The 19,885-nt window shown below is 44.6% G+C and overlaps 1 protein-coding gene across 1 annotated transcript; it reads right to left on the bottom strand.

Moving 5' to 3' along the window:
• Positions 1-319: 319 nt before the first annotated feature.
• On the bottom strand, positions 320-18,951 carry COPZ1 (coat protein complex I subunit zeta 1). The gene is made up of 9 exons (XM_028125597.2): positions 18,878-18,951; positions 8,122-8,190; positions 6,705-6,786; positions 5,995-6,086; positions 4,371-4,426; positions 2,778-2,855; positions 2,563-2,614; positions 1,349-1,387; positions 320-504 (listed from the first exon to the last, which is right to left on the bottom strand). The coding sequence occupies exons 1-9, from the start codon at positions 18,893-18,895 to the stop codon at positions 457-459; spliced, it is 534 nt and encodes a 177-aa protein (XP_027981398.1). The 5' UTR covers positions 18,896-18,951; the 3' UTR covers positions 320-456.
• Positions 18,952-19,885: the final 934 nt, after the last annotated feature.

Below are 19,885 nucleotides of genomic sequence, written 5' to 3'. Positions count from 1 at the left end.
ATCGTATAGAAAAGAATTCTCTCTCTCCCTCCCCTCGCTAACATATGGGCTGTTGGGATGAAGGCCCAGTAAAGGCAAAGGGAGGAAAACACTCAGCACATTCTTTCTCCTGCTTTGATCTCAAGTGTAACTGCAGCAAAGGGCAGAGAAGTTGAGAAGAAAATATGGGGGGTAGGAGAGCATGAGAGCATAATCTGGTGTAAAAAGGAAGAGGGTGCTTCCCCTACCCTGCATTTAGAATCTGCTGGGAGCTTTACTCTCAGACTGCAAAAAAAAGAAAGAAAGAATAGGAAGCATACATGGGGGTTTGGGGGAGCAACCAGACAGAATGGAGATTTAAGGAACCCTTGTGATCCCCGAGATGACCCTGAGAGCATCAGTTGGGGGACTGGATGAGAAGTCACAGCAGACGTGTGGATTTTTTGAGGGGGTGAGGAGCCAGGAACAGTGAGGTCTTCACCGAAGGAGTGACCACTTGATCTGTTCTTTTGCTGACTGCAGCACCTGCAGGGACAAGGGTGGCAGTTGAGGGGCTTGCTGGGGGGCAGGGCAAGGACTGAGATTGGGGCTCTCCTTCCCCTCACTTGCCTTCCCTGTCCTTAGAAGAATGGCAAATACAAAATCCCCAAGGGTAGAGGGATGGGAAGAAGCTCTCTAAGGCCCTAGAGGATTGTCAGTTTGGGAAATTCCAAAAAAATTCAAATCCACTGGGGGGATGAAGAGAGAAGAGGTATACCTGGGAGGAAAGAAAAAAACTGGGGGTTACTGGATATATGTTAGAAAGGAGGGGTTACCACATCCAGATGGACTTCTTGGTGAGAATTCCAAGTAGGTAGAAAACAGAATCCCTCCCTTGCCTCCCACATCAGGTAGACAATCTATCCACAAAGTAGCAGGATGGATCTGCAAAACCTGCTTATTCTAGAATATGCATTTCCAGCTTAGCCCTCATTTGAATAATAGAGAGAGAGAGAGAGAGAGAGAGAGCGTGCGTGTGTGTGTGTGCGTGCGCGTGTGCACACACTCGCACGCACACACACACACACAGACCATCTGCTTAAGGCAAGCCTCTGCTGGGAATAAATCACTGAATGAGGCAACAGGCAGGGAGGGTTTGAAGGGTACAGAGCAAGGCTGACAGCCACTGCTCACAGGAATGTGGGACAGGAATTGGGTGGGTAGAGAGTGTTTGGCTATATGAGTCCCCAGTTCTCTGGAATAAGAGGGAGCCAAGAAAAGATGTGCCTTCAGGCTCTAGACTCATTCAGACTTGGGCTGGGGTGGAATGCTATTCTAGCCTCTTTAGTGGCCCAGTCCATCTGGAGAGGAAGAAAGGAGAAAGTCATACCTGAGACACGGTCTGCTCCGTAAGGGGGACATCTTCACCCTATGACACAGAGACAAGCATTTAGCATGGGAGAAAGCTGGAGTAAGTAGTCAGTGATGGAGAGGGAAAAGGTAGTTCTTTAAACTGAAGCAAAAGGCAGATGCCTGACTTCTCAGTCCCTTCTAGGTAGTACAGCCACAATTTTCTTGGCCAGAGGGACTGTGAGTAGGAAAGGGTCATTTCATCCATCTTCTGTTTTAAGGCAGGAGGACTTCTTAAAAGATTTATTCCATTACAAGTAATCAGCAGGTTATCTGATCCTCAACTTGGGGGTGGGGGACCTGATTCCCTAGTTAGAGAAGACCTTCCCTGAATATCAATATCACTAGGGAAAGGATGAGGGGGAGCCAGGGGTAATTTAATGGATCCCGCAAGGCCTGATGGGTAACGACAGCATGTTAATTTCAAGAAATAAACTGCTGCAACAGCAGCCTGAGAAGGGTAAGGCGGGAGTGGGGGGGGGGAACCCTCTCTCTTGCCACATAGAGACATATGTTAGAGGAGAAGATTAAACTATGCAAATGGAGCCCACGGCAGTTAAGGGAGAAGATTCCCATTACCCGACACTGTCAGCCTTCACTCTGTAGAGGTCAGAGCTGGGACATCCTATGAATGGGGAGATTTGCTTTGCTTAAACATCTCTGCACCCCACAATTTCCTGGTAGTCTCTCTCTATACCCGCCATTATCTCTCTAGCAGACTTGGAGGCTTCTATGGTTAACTCAGAGGCCCCTTTCTGATATTACTACCACCAAAAGAAGACTGAGGTTCTGGCAAATAAATGCTTCCTAACAGAGAGGTGCTGTCCTCAGACTTTAAGACAAGGAAGACACTCCCCTGACTTATCTGATTGGGATCCATCCCCAAAGGAAGTATAAGTCAAACTCAAGTTCCTTTAAGTTTCAGAACCATTAATATTAAAGTTTCTTTTATTCATCTTTGATTTAATTAAGTATGTATTAAATGTCTCCTCTGTGCAAAGACTATATGGGATCCTAGGTACCAGGTAAGGGGCAAAAGTATGCTCCTTCTGCTTCCCCTCTTTGAGACGAGAAATTGAAAGGGAAGGGGAAGGCTGTATGTATTCTATAAGCCCTGACCTTTAGATGCATTTAGCAGGTCTGGTCCTGGACAGTTAGTAGATGGGGGATGTAGGGGAGCACACTCCTGCTTACCCTTAATGCTACCCGGTGTACCACTTGCTGGGGATCACTCTCTAGGATCACCCTAAGAAGACAAAGAAGAAACCAGCATTCACTCTGTCCTGAAAGACACACTCATTCATTGTGGGGATACTGTGGTCACTCAGGCCACTTGCCTTAGGACAGAGGCAATTATCCGACCCCCTCACCCCAAATCCAAGGAGGTCCAGGCAGGTCAGAAAACTCACCCTCCATCTACGATTTCATCCACCGCCAAGAAGAGCCCCTCCATGTTCTCCAGCAGAGCTCGCTTTTCTACATTTTTCCTGAGTCCCCAAGAGAAGAGAAAAAACCAGCCTGTGTATAAAAGGAATCCTAGGACATTGTCTGAGTTGGAGATCCAAAACTAGACCAATAAAATGTCTCCACCAACCACAGAGACTAAAAAGTAAGTAAGAACTTTTTGGCTTATCCAATCTAAACCTCTTCTTACTCTTAGTTGAGGAGTAAGGATCAGGAATGTCAGGAAAGAGACTCAAAAAATACAGGCAATTTCTGGGTGCCTGGGTGGCTCAGTCGTTAAGCGTCTGCCTTCAGCTCAGGTCATGATCCCGGGGTCCTGGGATCGGGCCCCGCATCAGGCTCCCTGCTCAGCAGGAAGCCTGCTTCTCCCTCTCCCACTCCCCTTGCTTGTGTTCCCTCTCTTGCTACGTCTCTGTCAATAAATAAAATCTTAAAAAAAAAAAATTACAGGCAATTTCTGACTATTCAAGGGTTGATTATCCAGAGCTAGTTTCTTCCCTACCTACCATGATGCTGCTAGTGACAGTGCTCATAAACGCTGACATCAGTGGGTGGAAAAAAGGAAATAAACAGCTAAACTCAATCTGGAAGTGGCGGGAGGTAGAGAGGAATTGAGTGCAAACTCTATTTGTACTTAAGCTCTGACAAACCTTCTAAGCCTCTCTCTGCTCCCCCTCGCCCCCATCCCTCTCCAGCTCTTCTCAGGCCTTAAAAAGAAGCCCAACTAGGGGGCTGGGAACAGTCAGGGCCCTCATCCACCAGCCTTAGATCCGGTGGTTGTGCATGTGGCCAGTCACATCCGTCAGTTTGACTCTTTCACTAGATCACCAAAATGAAGTCTATTCATTCACCTGGCTAAGAAATAAATCATCCCCTTCCTGAGGAAATCTGAGCCATTTGCCCTGCTGATTTTGTGGGGCTGAGAGCGCCTGCTGTTCTGCTCCGAATGGTGGATGGCTGTCTGTACTAGGTTCACTTGGGAGCTGCTGGGGGAATGAAGTTCAGACTCCTGGATGTTTTCAGGAAAAGTATCTTATATCTCTTCTGTTGCCCATCTACGTGGGGAACAGAGGGCTGCTGGGGAGGTGGAAAGGGAGGAGAGGGTAAATGGTATATTCTTCCTCTTCTAAAGAAGGAAAAACCTAAGGGCTAAAGTTAAAAATTGGGAATGTTGCCTCCATTCCTAAGGTACTAATGTTACATCTGGGATATTTCCCTATGCTTGCCCTTTCCCTACCTTCTAATGAAGTCTAGGAAAGCACATTAACGGTTCTCAGAACTCTGACATAGCCACTGGGTAATAAGAGAGTAGAGAGACATTGCTCCCTCCCAGTCCCCTTTCTTAGGATAATTATCCCACAGGAGGGACATACTTTCCATCCAGTCCTCCCCATCAGTGGGAATTACTCTGAAATAATAAGCCTAACTTCTCAAGGTAAGTCAATTCTCTGGAGCCTCTGCTAATTCCCCCACAAACCCCTGGGCCTGATGAATAGTGACTTTCTCTCCCAAACAGATGTCAACAATGGCCTGCTCACCTCAGCATCTGGCTCAATGAGTCAAAGAGGCAATTCAGAACAGCCATGAGCATCAGCTGTTGGGAGACAGAAGAAGCAGAAGGATAAGGTTCAAGGCCCTGAAAACTGCTACATGAACACAAAACCCACTAATTCATTAGGCATTAAAAGACACAGGCTTTCATAAAGGACCAAAAGCATAACGTGGAAGTGAGAGCAAAACAGGAAGAGGACCTGTGGTTTCTCACAGAAATAAATTCTGCTACACAATCCCACAATTCGAGGTCTCTCTTTGACCAGACTGTTCAAACCTTCCCATCACAGTCCTTTACATGTCTTTGCCAACTGTATATGCATTACCTGGTATCTTAGGTAAAGAAATCAATATCCAAACAATAGCTAAGGTCAGAGGGTTAGTGGAAAGAGCATGGTCTTTGGCGTCAAATAGATTGGGCTAAATCCCAGCTGAGCCATTTCTAGATATGTGACCCTGGAAAAGTTATTAGGTTGAACGATATGAAACTGCCACTTCTGTAGTTCAACAGTTGTCATACGCAAGTAATTTCGTATCGTTCCTCATGGTTTGGTTTCCTCATCTATAAAACAAGGGCACTAATGCCCAAAACTCACAGAAGTGCTGTAAGATCTAGGTAACAATGTACCTTACAAAGCACTTAAAGTAGCAAGTAGTAAGAACTTCAGAAGAATTCATTCTCTCAAACTTTTGCTTTTGCTTCAAATTAGGTGGGGGCTTATTTTTACTTATCTACTCTCCTAGACATTGGAGACTTACCTGAGGTAAGTAGCTTTTCCTGTGCATAGGAAGACTATACCCACAGTCTTCTCAAGTTGATCCATTCAGAATGTATGGCTTCAACATGACCCCAAATGTTGGCTAACTGACCCAAACTCAGTCAGGTGTGGACCCTTCATAGCAGGAGCAAGCATCCCCCCAACCTTGACCAAACCTCAGAAATCCATCTTTAAGGGATGCCTGGGTGGTTCAGTCAGTTAAGTGTTTGATTCTCGATTTTGGCTCAGGTCATGATCTCAGGGTCATGAGATCAAGCCCTGTGTCAAGCTCCACATTCAGCACAGGGTCTACTGAACATTCTCTCTCCCCTCTCCCTCTGCCCCTACCTCCCCAGCAACCCCCCCCATACCGCATGTGCACGTGCACATATTCTCTCTCTCAATAAAATCTTAAAAAAAGAAATCCATCTTTAAAAACACTACACAGGGAAGGCCACTGATATATGTTAGTATGTATTTAAATATATATGGTGTCTCCTACATGGAGATAAAAAAGCAAGAGCAATTGGCACCTGGCTGGCTCAGTCGGAGGACCATGTAACTCTTAATCTCAGGATTGTGAGTTCGAGCCCCACACTGGGTGTAGAGATCACTTAAATAAATAGAACTTAAAAAAAGAAAAAACAAAAAGAGCAATTGGGGAAAACTTCCACTCTAGGTTGATTTGTTTGCTAGGCCATGTTTATGAGGTCAGCAGGGATCCCTGACAACTTTATTACCCGAGTCAGAAGCCAGAGGGACATGGCACTCTAGGGTCCAGAACCAGTAACTATGTCCTGCCTATGGTTTAGGAAGTGGGATCAGAGATAGCAAAGAGGGGTGGGATTCTCACCTCATTTTCATAGGAGCTGCCAATCACATAGAAATAGAGATCGATACTGCTTTTGTATACCACTGTCAGGCCTTCCAAGAGAGCGATTTCACCTGGGAGGGGAAGGGGAAGGTGGAAACAGTGGGTGGCCTGAGATAAGAAAGCAGGATAGAAGGAATTACTGGTGAACTCCTGGCATTCAGCTGTTTGGGCTGAAGTATGGTAGGTCATAATAACCCCCAAAGACCAAAGCTGACCTGCTTTTTCTTTCTGGGTAGTAGCAGAAGAAGGATAGTACAAACTTGGGGAAATCAAAATGTATCTTCTCTAACCACCTCCCCACGAACTACCCTTATTTCCCTCCTTGTATATGAGACAGGATACTAGTCGATCCTTCGGAGGTGAAAATGCAGAGCGGTCACCTTTACAGACTTCCATTTACCTGCCCTAATGGATGCGGTACAGTAAGCAGAGCTGCAGTTAAATTTGTCAAGTGAGGCTCATAAATCCAGGGACTAGACAGGTAGCTAACAGCCAACCTTCCAGCACGGTATTCCCGCGTGAGGTACACTCACCTCCCCATTACATTCTGAAGAGTTTATTATATGAGGGGAGGAGGTAAAAAGAGAAAAAGGAAGCAGTCATTTTATCCCTTCTCTGCAGTCCTGCTGCCACCCCCTGCCCACCATGGCTCCCCCAACACAGGGAGCAGTGAAAGGAAAATGACCTACTGTCAGTCCGATGGGTCTTGTTGAAAATGTTCTTCTCAAAGGCCTTTTGCTCCTTGACACTGGGGTAGGTGTCGTCATAGTACTGGTCAGAGAGAAAGGAGATGGGTTGGATCATTAGAGCTGGGAGCCCAGAATGATTAGTGTCTGTGTTTGCCCTGGATCTTGGATTTCTCTCCTTCAACGCATGGGGTGAGGGGAAAATACTGACATGAAGGAGGAAAAACTATGGAGGGAGGGAATGGTCAGTGAGTAAGCGAATACAAAAAAAAAAAAAAAACTTTTAAAGACCCTGCTGTAAGCATGCCCACCTCACATTTCTGAGACTAGAGGGGCAGAGGTCTACAAGCCCTATGATGAAGCTCTGCCCCTGTCTGCATTCTAGGAGAGCAATCCTGAAACTACTCTCATCAAGTGCTCTCTAGGAGTTACCCCATGTCAGGGAGCAGTGCTGGGGAACACAAAAAGCACTAGAAGCACAGAACACTTCTTTCAGACCCTCACACACAGTATAAAGCTGAGGAATGGGGAAAGGCTACATAAACCTCTCTAAAAAAAGGCAAACCCTACCCCAATCTTATATCTTAGCTCTCTTTTCTGCAACCTGCAAGAAGCAAGAGACCATCTAGCACATTGCTGAGCCCACTCCCAAGCTCTCCCTGGCACAGGGTGGAGATACAGGCTACTAAATCGTTCTGCTCTTTAGGGGCTAATCCGTCGCAGTCAGCTGAAGACCTATGACAGGTCTGGCATTTAGTAACTGGATAACTGTTTCAAAAGGTGTCCTGCATAGTTACATCCAATTACAGGGAGGAACAGCTGGTGAATTCTAAACTAATCTCTACCTGCTGATTGATTTATGCTGTGCTCGCCCGGAGTTAATACACCAGGGACAGAAAAAATTTCCACAGGAGGGGGAGAATATGGAGAGGAGAGGGGTGTCCTTTCTCCTCTCTTTCAATAGATCCAAAGTTAGAAACATCACACGGGGGACGTCAGGAGGTAACAATCTTGGTAGTGACTGCAGACCTAGGGCTGGAACCCTGGAACTGCAAGAGAATTCCCTGGACAAACCCAGGCAGGGTGACAAGGCAGAAGGAAAAGGGGACAGGAGAGATGGGCACGGGGAGCCTGCTTCTCACACCCAGACACTGTATTGTTCAGAAACCAAGGTTCCCAAGCTCTTCCCTGATCTGATGCTGACAACAAAGGAGGTCAAAATTTGTGGGAGGCAAGTATGGAAGCAGGGTAACTAAGATACAGAAGCAGTTTGGGTTTTACCTGGAGTAGGTACAGGAAAATGTGAGAATTCTCAAAATTATAGTATCAAGGAATATGAGATAACAGGGGCAGTCCCAAGATCCAAATTTCAGAATAAGTCTTTGTCTTGCTCCAAAATGAATTTCAAAGGGAATCTCACCTTGGCAAAAAGTCGATCTCCATCATTGTCCAGAATCAGGATGGCTTTGACAGTATACAGGGAGGGTTCCTGAAGAGATATGAACATAACTTCAGTCCTGAGGCTCCTGCCACCACTGGCAGACCAAATATGTTCCCCTAGTCCCACTGGGGCTGCAAGGGGATACAGAGGTGCCTCTGTATGTCCCCTATCCCAGCCTGGTTAGATTTAGGCAATTCCCACTGAGAATGATCAAGTGGTGAATGAACTGAATTGAGGGAGGGGGCATTTCAACAAAGGACTCCAAAGCAGCATCAGAGAAATTGTTTCTCTGAGCCAGACTCACAAAGGGTTTAATCAAGGTAGGTCATGCTGTTATTTCCAAATACTATGCTACAGTTATTTTCCAAATTACTCTCCCTCCCTGGTCTCCCATGCACAGGTAGGTATGGAATGTGACCAGATTAATTAATAGGCACTGCACGAGGCTATCTGAAAATAGGGTTGAATGCCCTAGTATACTTGGAAGTTTCTGCAGTCCCAATGCAGTAGCAATGCAGAGGCATAAAGCAAGCCTTCCCTAAACCACCCACACACTGTGCAGAGGGAAATGAGAATACATGCAAGTGCACACATTCATGCACACAGACACACCAGTTATGAATGTAACCCCGTGAGACATCCATCTTCCAAGACTTCCCCTATGATCCCAATTCTTCTACTACACCCACAACCACTACCACTTAACTTCCCAAGACATAAACCAATCTGAATTTGGGGGGAATTAAGAAGTAGTAAGAAGAGAATCTAAGAAGCCTGAAGCCTAGATATAATGAGCAGAGGGGAGTGTTCTTTTACTACCCAAAATCAAATTTTGAGGATAATGGCTCTCATAAAGGAACCATAGCCTCGGCCTTAATGGTTACACTCAACTGCAAAACATAACACTTTGCAAAAGCTCCTCTACTCCTGCAACTTCTAGGGAACCAGCTAACCAGGAGACAAAGAGGAAGGAAAGGGAGGCAGTGTTATGTGTATGGAAGGTGTCTGCAGGTTCACATTTCTTGAATTTTTTTAAATATATTTTTTAAGTAGGCTCCACGCCCAATGTACTCACAACCCCAAGATCAAGAGTCGCATATTCTACCAACTGAGCCGGTTGGTGCCCCTCACATTCCTTGAATTTCTAATCATCATTACTTACCACTGATATCCCTCCCCTGTACTATGAGAAAGGGCTGTTGCTTTGCTGCCTTCCTTTCCTGGCCTTACTTAGGAAACCCGCAGTCCTCACAGGGGCTAAATATAATCTCCAAGCATGTGTTTAATAAAGACCCAAGAGTGAGGATGAAAGAATTATTGCCAAGGATCTAGAAATTACAACCTCTACAAAGGTAAACTGTCCCATGAGGCTCCAGGAGGTTTATGGTTCCATGCAAAGAACCAACCCTACCTCAAGGAGTTAAGAATGAAGAGTAAAGGGAACCCAGTCTTTTGACAACAGGGTGATGAAGAATGTAAGCTTTCCCCACTTGAATTCTTGAGAACAGCAATTTTTGTGTTTTGTTCACTGATTTATTCCAAGTGTCCTGAACAATGTGTGACACACACTATACTCTCAGTATTTGTTGAATGATTATTAGAACTAATGAAGCATGAGAATAAAGTAAAAATTTCTTGAAGCAGTAAGCATGTAAGGGACCCTCTTATAATTAGACTTCCAAATATAGGTAGACATTCTGGTGTGGCCATTTTGGGTGATATTACTACCAACTTATCTCTCCTCTGATAAACACTTAAGAGATGCCTACCCTATACACATTACTCCCTGGAATAAATATTGTCTCAAAATAAGGAACTCCGTGTCTAGCAGAGGGAAGTCCCCTAGAATATCATCTAAAAGGTCACAAATAGAGAAGCTTTCCTAACTCCTATGCCCCACAGAAAGATCTCCCCATAAAGCAGCCTCAATGCTATAGCAACTGGATCCTCAATTCACCAAAGGGAGATACCAATGGGAATGAATTTCCTTAATAGAGGAAAAGAAGCCCACAGGGAAGGAAATTTAGAAAAGATCATTTTTCCTACAACCTTTTCCCTGGAAATCTTTGGCTCTGTTCCTCTCTCTACATTCACAGGAAACTTGGAGAGCTTCCTAATGGTTTAAACTGGGCATTAATCTGGCATAGGTAACTGGTTCTTGCAGCCATAGAGTCTGGCATCCCTAGAAAGAATGAGATGGATCCCAAAGAAAAGCAAAGCCCTGGGGCGCCTGGATGGCTCAGTCGTTAAGTGTCTGCCTTTGGCTCAGGTCATTATCCCAGGGTCCTGGGATTGATTGAGCCCAGCATCGGGCTCCCTGCTCTGCAGGAAGCCTGCTTCTCCCTCTCCCACTCCCCCTGCTTGTGTTCCCTCTCTCGCTGTCTCTCTCTAATAAATAAATAAAATCTTTAAAAAAAAGAAAAGAAAAACCCTTATAGCCACCAGCCAACTAGGAAACAATGCCCTTTGCCCTTTGTGGCCAATGGGGTATGGGTGCCTAAAACTGCTGGCAAAGATAGAAATAGTTCCCTGGGTTCCGCTCCTAGCTTTCCTCACTGGCTTCCTAGAAGATGTTATCAAGGAAACTCCCAAAATAGGAACTAGATCTTACTGGAAAGGATAAAAGACAGGCAAAGGAAGGCAGGGAGACCAGATCCGACGTACTACAGCTCTGAAAAGAGGTAAGAAGGCACTAGAGAAAAGACTGGTCATTTCAAATTTCCAAGGGATAACCACACTAAATGAAGCCAAGAATTTAGGCATGAGTCTAAATGCTGCTTTAATTCTCCACTCTGCTACAGCTGGAGCCAGCATCTCCTTTACTTCTCCTGCCACCTCCTGACTACTGCCGGTTCCACTTCTGCCGGGGGCCTTTACCTCTCAGGAGTGGGGAGGCCAAGAGTTCCTCTAATACCATAAAACCAGCCAGTTTAAAGGCCCCAGAAGACATTAGTGATAATGTAATTTCATCTTAAGTTTTTGCAAAGGGCAAGTTTATAAATAACTCCCAGCTACTGAGAAATGGGCGTCCTGGACAATGGACTAGGCTTGACCTTGTAACACATTAAATGCTGATTACTGAAAAAGACCCTACAAGCTTAGGGCCATGTTCAAAGGATTTAAAAGGTCTATTCTTCCCTCCCACTCCCAAATGTGTAGCTGCTAGCAAGCTTTCGAGACAAAGTTCTGTGATGCACTGACTTTCAGAGAGCCACAGCCTGAGTGTATAACAGAACTTCACCTCAAATGCTAATAGTGCCTGGAAATGATGTGTAGGCAGATGGGTTTGTGGGAGGTGGGTGGCTCAGACAGATTTTCCTGTGTTTTTATTATCAAGAAAACCAGACTGGGCTCCTCAGGAGAGCTGAAACAACACGGAACAAGCAACTAGCCCGCTGCAAAGGAGTCTTTGATCTCAATCAGAGGCTTTCTGAAGCCTGGTGAAAAACATCTCCCAGTACCTGCGCCCCCAGCACAGAGGGGACTAGAGGAGGAAGTCATTCCTAGTGCTGCCCCCTGTGGGCCTTCGAATGACCTGCAGTGCTTCCTCAGAATTATAGTCAGCAAAAATATTAAAAAGGCAGCTCTGGATAAAAGCTATTTGTGTGTCTCGTAAGTCAAACTAGGAGAGGTGCGCCCTGAAAAAGCACGGGAATGAAGTCAGTTCACAATGTATACAGTAAGAGGGCACTCTGGGATAAAATCATGGAATGCCACCAGAAAAGGACTGGGGCAGGAGGGGCGGGAGGGGGCGGATAATAAGTCTTTGCAGCAGGCAGACAGGATATTTGAGGGCTAAGACTGGTTACTTTATTTAATTCACAGGGAAGGGAGGGACATGACCAAGAAGCCTTTGTGGAGTTAGAGGATGCTATCCACAGAGCTGAAAGGGCACAAGTAAGAATCCAGTTGAGATTCCTAGAAAGTTCTTCATTTTCCACTTATAAAGAAATCTTTATGGCCATGCCAAAAGTAGTACCCTGGCTTGGCAACAGGTTTTGAACAACAAGAAACAAGATGCTCTTCCCTCAACCCTATTTATAAAGTAAAACCAAAACAGTATAAACTAGAAGGAAAAATTCCTAGATACCACTCCCAGCCACATAGCTAAGCAAGTATTTTGCTCCCTGATTCTGTGCCAACTTCTTTAAAATGAAAAGCTCCTCTGGGGTTGAGGGCTCCAATTTTCCAGCCACAAGCCTAGGGACTTAAATGAAAAGAATTAACTCAAGGATTTGACAAGGAAGCATAGTTTTTATACACTACCCAAAAGTTTGCTTAGATTCAAGCACAATTCAGGAAAGACTAGGAGCCACAGGTACCACGGAACATAACCCAGATGCCATGAGACTAAATCCCGGCTATAAAGAGGAAACTGAACACAAGTCTTAGGAAGGAAGAAGTGATGTCACGAAGAGACAACTAGGAAGAATCTTCCTATCTGACACAGATACAAAATGTGAAAGCACAGTCACTACTAAGAACTCATATGCTCCAGCAGAAAATGTCTCTAAACTCCTAAAACCCTTTATTATAATCTGGATCGGCCATTAATTCAAGTTCTACCTTTCTGTGGGACTCTGCTTCTTCATCGGAGAAACGAGAGGCCTGCCCTAGATCAGTTAAAGTTAATACCTTAAGTTACAGAAGACCTCTTTGGTAAGCTGATGAAATCTATGGACCCTGTTCCCAGAAAAATATACATTCACAAATTTTTATGGTTTCAAGCTCAGTTAGAATTAAATATGCTACTTTGTGAGGATAGTAAGATGGTGTGGAGAGGGGAGAAAAAAAGGGGGGAATGAGTGATACTTTTATAAATCACCCCCTCTCCTCTGCCTGGCACCAAATAATGGTTTCAATAAATATGTGTGTGGCCTTCATAAATTAATGAATATGATTGAGAAAACTAATGCAGCCAGCAGGGGGAGCAAAGGTCAGCACCTTTCAATGACTAAATTTGGTGGCTGTGAGACAGGAAGGACAAAGGTAACCAAGCCCAAGCTCTTCAGGAATGCAAAATCTCAGGTCCTCTCAACATTCAGAAAGCTGGGCCCCTGGCTGGCTCAGTCAGTTGAGCATGCAACTCTTGATTTCAGGGTTGTGAGTTTGAGCCCCACATTGGGCCCAGAATTTATTAAAAAAAAAAAAAAATTCAGAAAGGCTATTTGTAGAATTTTTCCCCAGGGGCGACAAAGTAAAATCTCCAACTGTTATGAAAGTGAAAGAATTACAGAAATGCAGGACAGAGCAAGCAGCAGTGGAAAGAGAGAGGAGTTGAACAAGCAGAAATCAGAGTACTCCACACCAGAAGGCCTGGGAGCAACATCAGAACTTCCTGCCTTCCCAGTTCAGTAATCCAAGAGTTCTCATGTAAATACCATTCAGTAAAGGGAAATACTAAATGGAACTAGATCTATTTCTGCTGAGTCCTTGGTTATGATGTTTCATGCTTTCCGCGCCCCCCACCCCCCCAGCCGCTGCCCCATATCTGCTAGTCTAAGAGAATGAATGAACAGCCTCTGTGTTCATCTTTCAGTCTATCAACCCAAAATTCAAAATCACACCCCGAGGAATAACTGCTATCCTCTGCCCCAGTTTGTCTCCCTCTAATAAGTCCACAAAAAATAGAAAAGGGGTATTTTTTTTTTAAGATTTTATTTAGTTATTTGACAGAGAGCGAGAAAGAGCACAAGCAGGTGGTGTAGCAGGCAGAGGGAGAGGGAGAAGCAGGCTCCCCGCAGAGCAAGGAGCCTGATGTGGGGCTCCATCCCAGGACCCTAGGATCATGACCCGAGCCAAAGGCAGTTGCTTAACCGAGCCACCCAGGCGCCCCAGAAAAGGAGGTGAAGAAAGTTAGTAGAGCTATCCAAACCTGTGGCTGTAGGTGGTGATATCTGCCTTGACAGTGCGAAAACTGAACAGCCAGATAGGGATACATGGGCTTCACCTGCAGCCTGAGACTTCAGTGACACAGCAGGAAAGACTTCTGAAGAGATGGATGTGGTCAAACACCAGAAAATGAAAGCTAGGAAATCTAAGGGTAAGAGAACTCCTCTACTAATCAGATCTGAGAGAAAGGCAAGACAGAATGTGAAAGGGCCTTTGCCAGTACCAGCATCTTGTAATGTGCATGGACTCAACCTCCCAATCCATCTTCGTCAGCTGCTTGAGGGTACTCTGCCCTCCGTCTTTCTAATTACTCCACTATAAGTGGATAGGTAGGTACTTCTGGTTCAATCCTTTGCTTCTTGAGTTTCCCTTTCCATAACTAGTTGTCTTGTCAATATCCTAACTCTAACCAAGTCATGTAAATGAAGTAAAAAACAGTAGCAAATATCTAGATGAAAAAGACCCTAAATCTGCCACTAGGCTCCCTCAAATATCTGGATAATTGCATTCATCCTCTGCCTCGAAGGGAAGACCTGGCTTCTCAAAGATCTGGCTTTCTTCACATGGAGAACCCCCCTCCTCTTTTGACCGTATGACAGCTTCCCTAGACCTTTGATAGAATTTATACCTTGCCAGGGACCAACTCTTTCCCACCACTGTGAAGGAGAGGGAAAAAATATATATGAATACGTCGGAAATCTATAACGAGGTCTTCTTGGAGGGCAAGACATGGAGAGAGTTAGAAGCAGCGTCAATTGCTCTTTGGGGGTTTTAGTTCAAGCCGAGGTCTGCTTCCAGCAATCAACCATTAAAACAAGCCGGCCAGAGTAACAGCACAGTTTATTCTGATCATTTAATTTGAAGTGTCAATAAATTAAACTTCAATCAATTAAACTAGGTGTGCAATAACCCAGATGGACACCCCGACACCAACATAATCACAATAAAAATTTTTATGGCTGCCAGGGACCTCACCGGGGGCAGTGCTGGCACTGCTCGCGCCCTAGCTGAGAAATATATCTCCACAGTGCAGGAACGAGGAGATTGCTTCTCCTAACGAAATGGAGGGGCCAGGCACCCGCAAGGACGCAGCTGGGAGAGGGGCACAGGGGACTGCCAGGAACGAGATGGGAGTGCTTTGGGGGCTTAATGTAATTGATACCTTTGCCCAGAGCAGGGGGAGGGGGCATGTAGGCCAAGTACCTCTACTGTTAGTGCCAAAGGAATTTAACAAAAGCCCCATTAAGATGATTCAGGAAGCGAAGGCCACAGAGCAATATCAACCTTTAAGTCATTGATGTATTCTGTATAGTTTCCTCCTCCACATATAAGCACACTCTTGTGCACTCTGGATGCCCTGAGTTTTGAACGAGGCTCAGAATTTGGGATTTGGTCATTGTTTTAGAATAAAAAATGTTACTAAGGGGAGAGAAAGGATAGAATTAAGTCTAGTCGGAAAAACACTGGAAAAACACTCAGAAAGTGAATCTAGAGAGGATTAGGAAAAATGAAACCTATGATGAAAGATTTAAGGTTCTAGACAGCTAGAGTAATTCAGTTTTGAGAAAAAAAGGTAAAGAGGGAAGGGAGTAAGGGGATAAGTCATTACCTTTTAAGATTTCATTGGTTATTAATGGAGAATGGTGACCTGCAGAGATCCCTCTCCATTCACACCTAAGAAAAGGAGAACCAGCAGAAAACAGCAGGAGAGAGGAAGCTGAGTCCAAAGATGCAGGCTGGGAGCACTATAAAGCACCAGGAAGGAAGGTGATGAAAGGGTCTCTTTCCTTAGAGACTACAAGAGGACCTGAGAAAGATTAAACAAATCTGCTCAAAACCTAGAGCCAGATTACTGTAATTCAAGAAAGAAATGTGACCCACTGTAAAGTACCTAAATGAAGGGAAACTACTGGTATTTAGAAATTCCCGGGGTGCCTGGGTGGCTCAGTCATTAAGCGTCTGCCTTCGCTTAAAAAAAAAGAAAGAAAAAAGAAATTCCCATAATCAGACCAAATTTCGGCAGATGTTCTTCTTTACCCCCTCTAGATTACCCTTCCCTTCTTCTCAATATCCTATGGCTGTGTGCCTTATAGAGGTGAGGATAGAAAAATATACTTTGATCAGATTTCTCCAGAGGTCCAGCCAAACCAGGAAACAGAAATGTGAAAGGAGGAAGCCAAAAGAACTTTAGAAGGTGTCTGCCCTCTTTAAGGAGTGTGGTCTGTTCAATATTATCATGGTATAGTAAACTTTAGTTCAGTAGAGAGCTAAGGTAAGATCCAGGGATTCCTCATACTTTTCACAACAAAGATGGCAATAAGTAATCTGATGCTATTGGGTAAACAGAGAAGGGGATGAGGTTAAAAAGGACCAATGCAGGAAGGTGATTCTGAATCTGTTGGGGCTAAATTTCGTGGGCCGGTTTGTGAGGGTAGAGAGAAATAAAAATTTAGGAAGGATCACCTGATTCTCAACTAGGACTCCTCATCTGAAGCACTGAATACTGAAAACTATTTAAATAACTGTGTTTTTTTTTTTACTTCTCCCAAGGATGGTACAAACTAGTACCACTGTGGATACAGTGAAGTTGATTCATTATATTAATGAATGCCTTAGGGCTTAATTCTCTCCTAGAACTCTGGTTGAGAAAAGGCTGGAATGGTGAGAAAGATATACAAATTCTTAATTGGGGGCCCAAAATATAATGAAATTGTAAAGAACCAAAAAAAAAAAAAATGTTGGAAAGAGCTGACACAGAGGAAAGAAAATACTAGTTCAATATCATAATAACTCTGGAGACCAGCACACATATTGATATCTGTTAGTACTTTGTCCCTAACAAAGTAACTGATATTTAAAAGTACAACTCTGCATACTGAAGAGGTAGAAAGTCCATGATGAGAAAACCTATAGTAACATGAGAGAGACAGTGTGGGAGGATGAGGAATCAAAATTTAATTGTTTTGATATGTGCTTCCTTGAGCCATCCCTTTTCCCTGCAATTTGGTTTCCCCTAACCCCATTACATAGATTTCTCATGACAAAGAATCAGTATGGTTTTAAAAGCAAAGTTCAGGGGTACCTGACCAGTTTAGCAGGAATCTGTGAAAGTGGCATCTTAGGTATAGATTAAAATGGATATAAGGAAGCAGCAGATTGAAATAGACTTCACTGAGGAAGCAGAAACTGAAAAATGAGGTAAGAGAAAATGTGAAAGACTTTCACATATACCTCCTTCAACTCACCCCTACACACAGATCCCTTATTAAGAGGGCTCCCCAAGCATCATGTCCCTCAGTCCTATACCTCTAAGCAGGCTCCCTTGTAAACAGATATAGGAAGCATTTTAAAATTTTCTGAAAACTTCCAAAGAAACCAACTCCCTGGAATTTATCCTAGTCTGTTAACTGGTTAAGAATACTGGCTAACTGCCTGGTACAGAAAATATCTTATTAAAAACTACTCAGGGGGTGGGACACCTGGGTGGCTCAGTCGGTTAAGCGTCTGCTTTCATCTCAGGTCATGATCCCAGAGGCCTGGGATCAAAATCCCGCATTGGGCTCCATGCTCAGCAGGGAACCTGCTTCTCCCTCTACCTGCTTTTGCTTTCTCTCTTTTATCTAAGATAAATAAAATCTTAAAACCAAACAAAAAACTACTCAGGGAGTGCCTGGCTGGCTCAGTTGGTGGAGCCTACGACTCTTGATCTCTGAGTCACAAGTTTGAACCCCACACTGGGTGTAGAGATTACTTTAAAAAGTTAAAAAATTAAAAAAAAACTCAGATTTTAAGCTTGCTGCCTGACTTGACCAATCCATACATTAAGAAAGAAGTATCCCTATCTTTGCCATTTTGAAAGAAAAGAAATAAAACCTGTTATTCTCTTTTACCTGATGAAAATCTCGATGTGCACATATATTAGAGCTGAAGGAAAAGATACAAGAAAACGTCTTTGGAAAGAGCCTGGAATTCAACTCAATCAAGGAAGGAGACTGGGAGTTAAATTCCTATACACACATATGTACTAACATCCCAAATTGCAAAGCAGAGCATTTTAGAGAGAAATCCTCTAGTCCAGTTCTAAAGAAGGAGTAACAGCATTTTATTTGTTTTAAATATGGGCAAGGAATCTAAAACACCCTTTAGCCACCAAAATGCTCATATAACCAGAGGGAGAGTCAGCATCCCAGATCCTGCACTAAGAACTCCTAAAGTCTTAGTGGGGAGAAAAAAAGAACAGAATAAGGAGTCTGGAAAAATATTCTATAATCCATGCTAACTCTATCAGGTATTCCAGAACTTTGATGGAATACATTTGCCATGACAAACCTACATAATGGGGATTAACAGGAGACGGAAGTAAAAGGAAAACCGTTTCTGGAAGAAATGTAACGTTATTATCAAAGGAAGAGTCAAGCTGTGACAACCATGAGGAGGACCCTGTGATGACAAATACCTGCAGTCTATTCTTACAATTTGGGGCTAGTTTGAAGGTTTGGAGAAAGTCAAACCAGGCCATCATCCATAATGCTCAGAATGAGGGGGAACCTAAAGGACCCCGATACAGTATGCTTATGATACTGTGCATTCTAAGGACTCCATGTGCTCCCTTCAACTTTCCACGGATTCTGCCCTCTCCCCGGAAGAGCTTCCTACTCTAAACCGAGGCTTTAGCTCCTACAGTTCCTACACTAGGCCACACACTTATTCCAGGGACTGGCAGAAGCTTCGGTCCCCGAGGATTACCCGGAATCCCCCTTTCTACCCCCACCCAGTCAGGCTGAACCCCAACTCCCAGCCCCTCTGGACACAGCAGCGTCTCGGCTGCCCCTCCAGCTCCTACCAAAATCAATGCCTCCATCTTGCCCCGCAGCTGGTGCCGACGTGGAGCCGCAAAAGCTACACCGCCGCTGATTGGCCCCGCGTCCTCATTAGACCCCGCCCAGGAGGAGGATTATTGGACTATATCGTACCAGCTATTGCTCTATTGGCCAATCAGTGTACTAACTTGCTCAGCAGAAGCAAGGTGTCCAGCCAGAAAGCGCAGGCATTTGATTGTCAGTTTAAAGACTCAATAAAACGGCAAAACCTCACGGTTGAATGGGGCGGGAGGGTCAGTGGGGCGGAGTTGTTTCCATGGGGAACAGAGGAAGCGATTATTAAGTTTCAATTGGCAGAGAGGAGAACACGTGATATCGTCGGCCTGATTTAGCAACTTTAATCCGCACTCCCTTTAGAGGGCGCTGTGTCTCCTTAGCCCTCAACACTGGCAGCTCTTGTTGGAATCCTACCCTAATCCTCATTACAAGAGCCTACCTTAGAGCCTGGTTATCCAAGGTTACTTGAGCAAACACTGCTAGCTCTATCCTCCGACTTGCTGAGATCCCTTCAGTAGCCTCACAAAGTCTGCACAACCATAGAGTAAAGCCAAGAGATGCCCCCCGTATTAACTAGATAAAACAAGGCTGCCAGAAGTTAATTGCTACAGTAACAATCTCCCCAAGATGGAGTCCCAGGCTTTGCTGGGCCCAGGGAAGGAAGGACAAGAAGCCAGTGAATTTCTAACGCAGATTTTCTTTGGCCAGACATGAAACGGGATGTTAGAGCTTTGCAGACTAGAGAGGAGAGAGTAGGAGGGACAAAGGGGCAGAGGGTCCAGGATAAGGAAGGGTATAGGGAACAGGGTCTGCGGTTTTCCAGTAGGGACAAGCTGTTGCAAAACGAGAAAAGAGAAGTTTACAGAATGCAGGGATTTCACAATATGGAAGGTTTTTGATGAAGTTTAGCTTTCCTCTACCCCTAGGTTCGTTGGCGCCGACTCCTCTTAGGTCAGGGACACCTATTGCCTTAT

Source organism: Eumetopias jubatus, unplaced genomic scaffold, assembly GCF_037043125.1.
Source record: "Eumetopias jubatus isolate StellerSeaLion01/CBP00866 unplaced genomic scaffold, mEumJub1_p1.0 scaffold_8, whole genome shotgun sequence".
Classification (NCBI taxonomy): domain Eukaryota; kingdom Metazoa; phylum Chordata; class Mammalia; order Carnivora; family Otariidae; genus Eumetopias; species Eumetopias jubatus.
Note: the sequence above shows the minus strand (reverse complement) of the source record. Positions and strands in the feature narration are given on the sequence as shown.

What these genes read in the sequence shown, in the direction of transcription:
- COPZ1 (XM_028125597.2), bottom strand. An exon ending in GAGATCGACTTTTTGCCAAG is followed by an intron (nt 6,787 to 8,121) that starts GTGAGATTCCCT and finishes CTCTCTGACCAG; the next exon opens with TACTATGACGACACCTACCC. An exon ending in GCAGCTCCTATGAAAATGAG is followed by an intron (nt 4,427 to 5,994) that starts GTGAGAATCCCA and finishes GTCTCCCAACAG; the next exon opens with CTGATGCTCATGGCTGTTCT.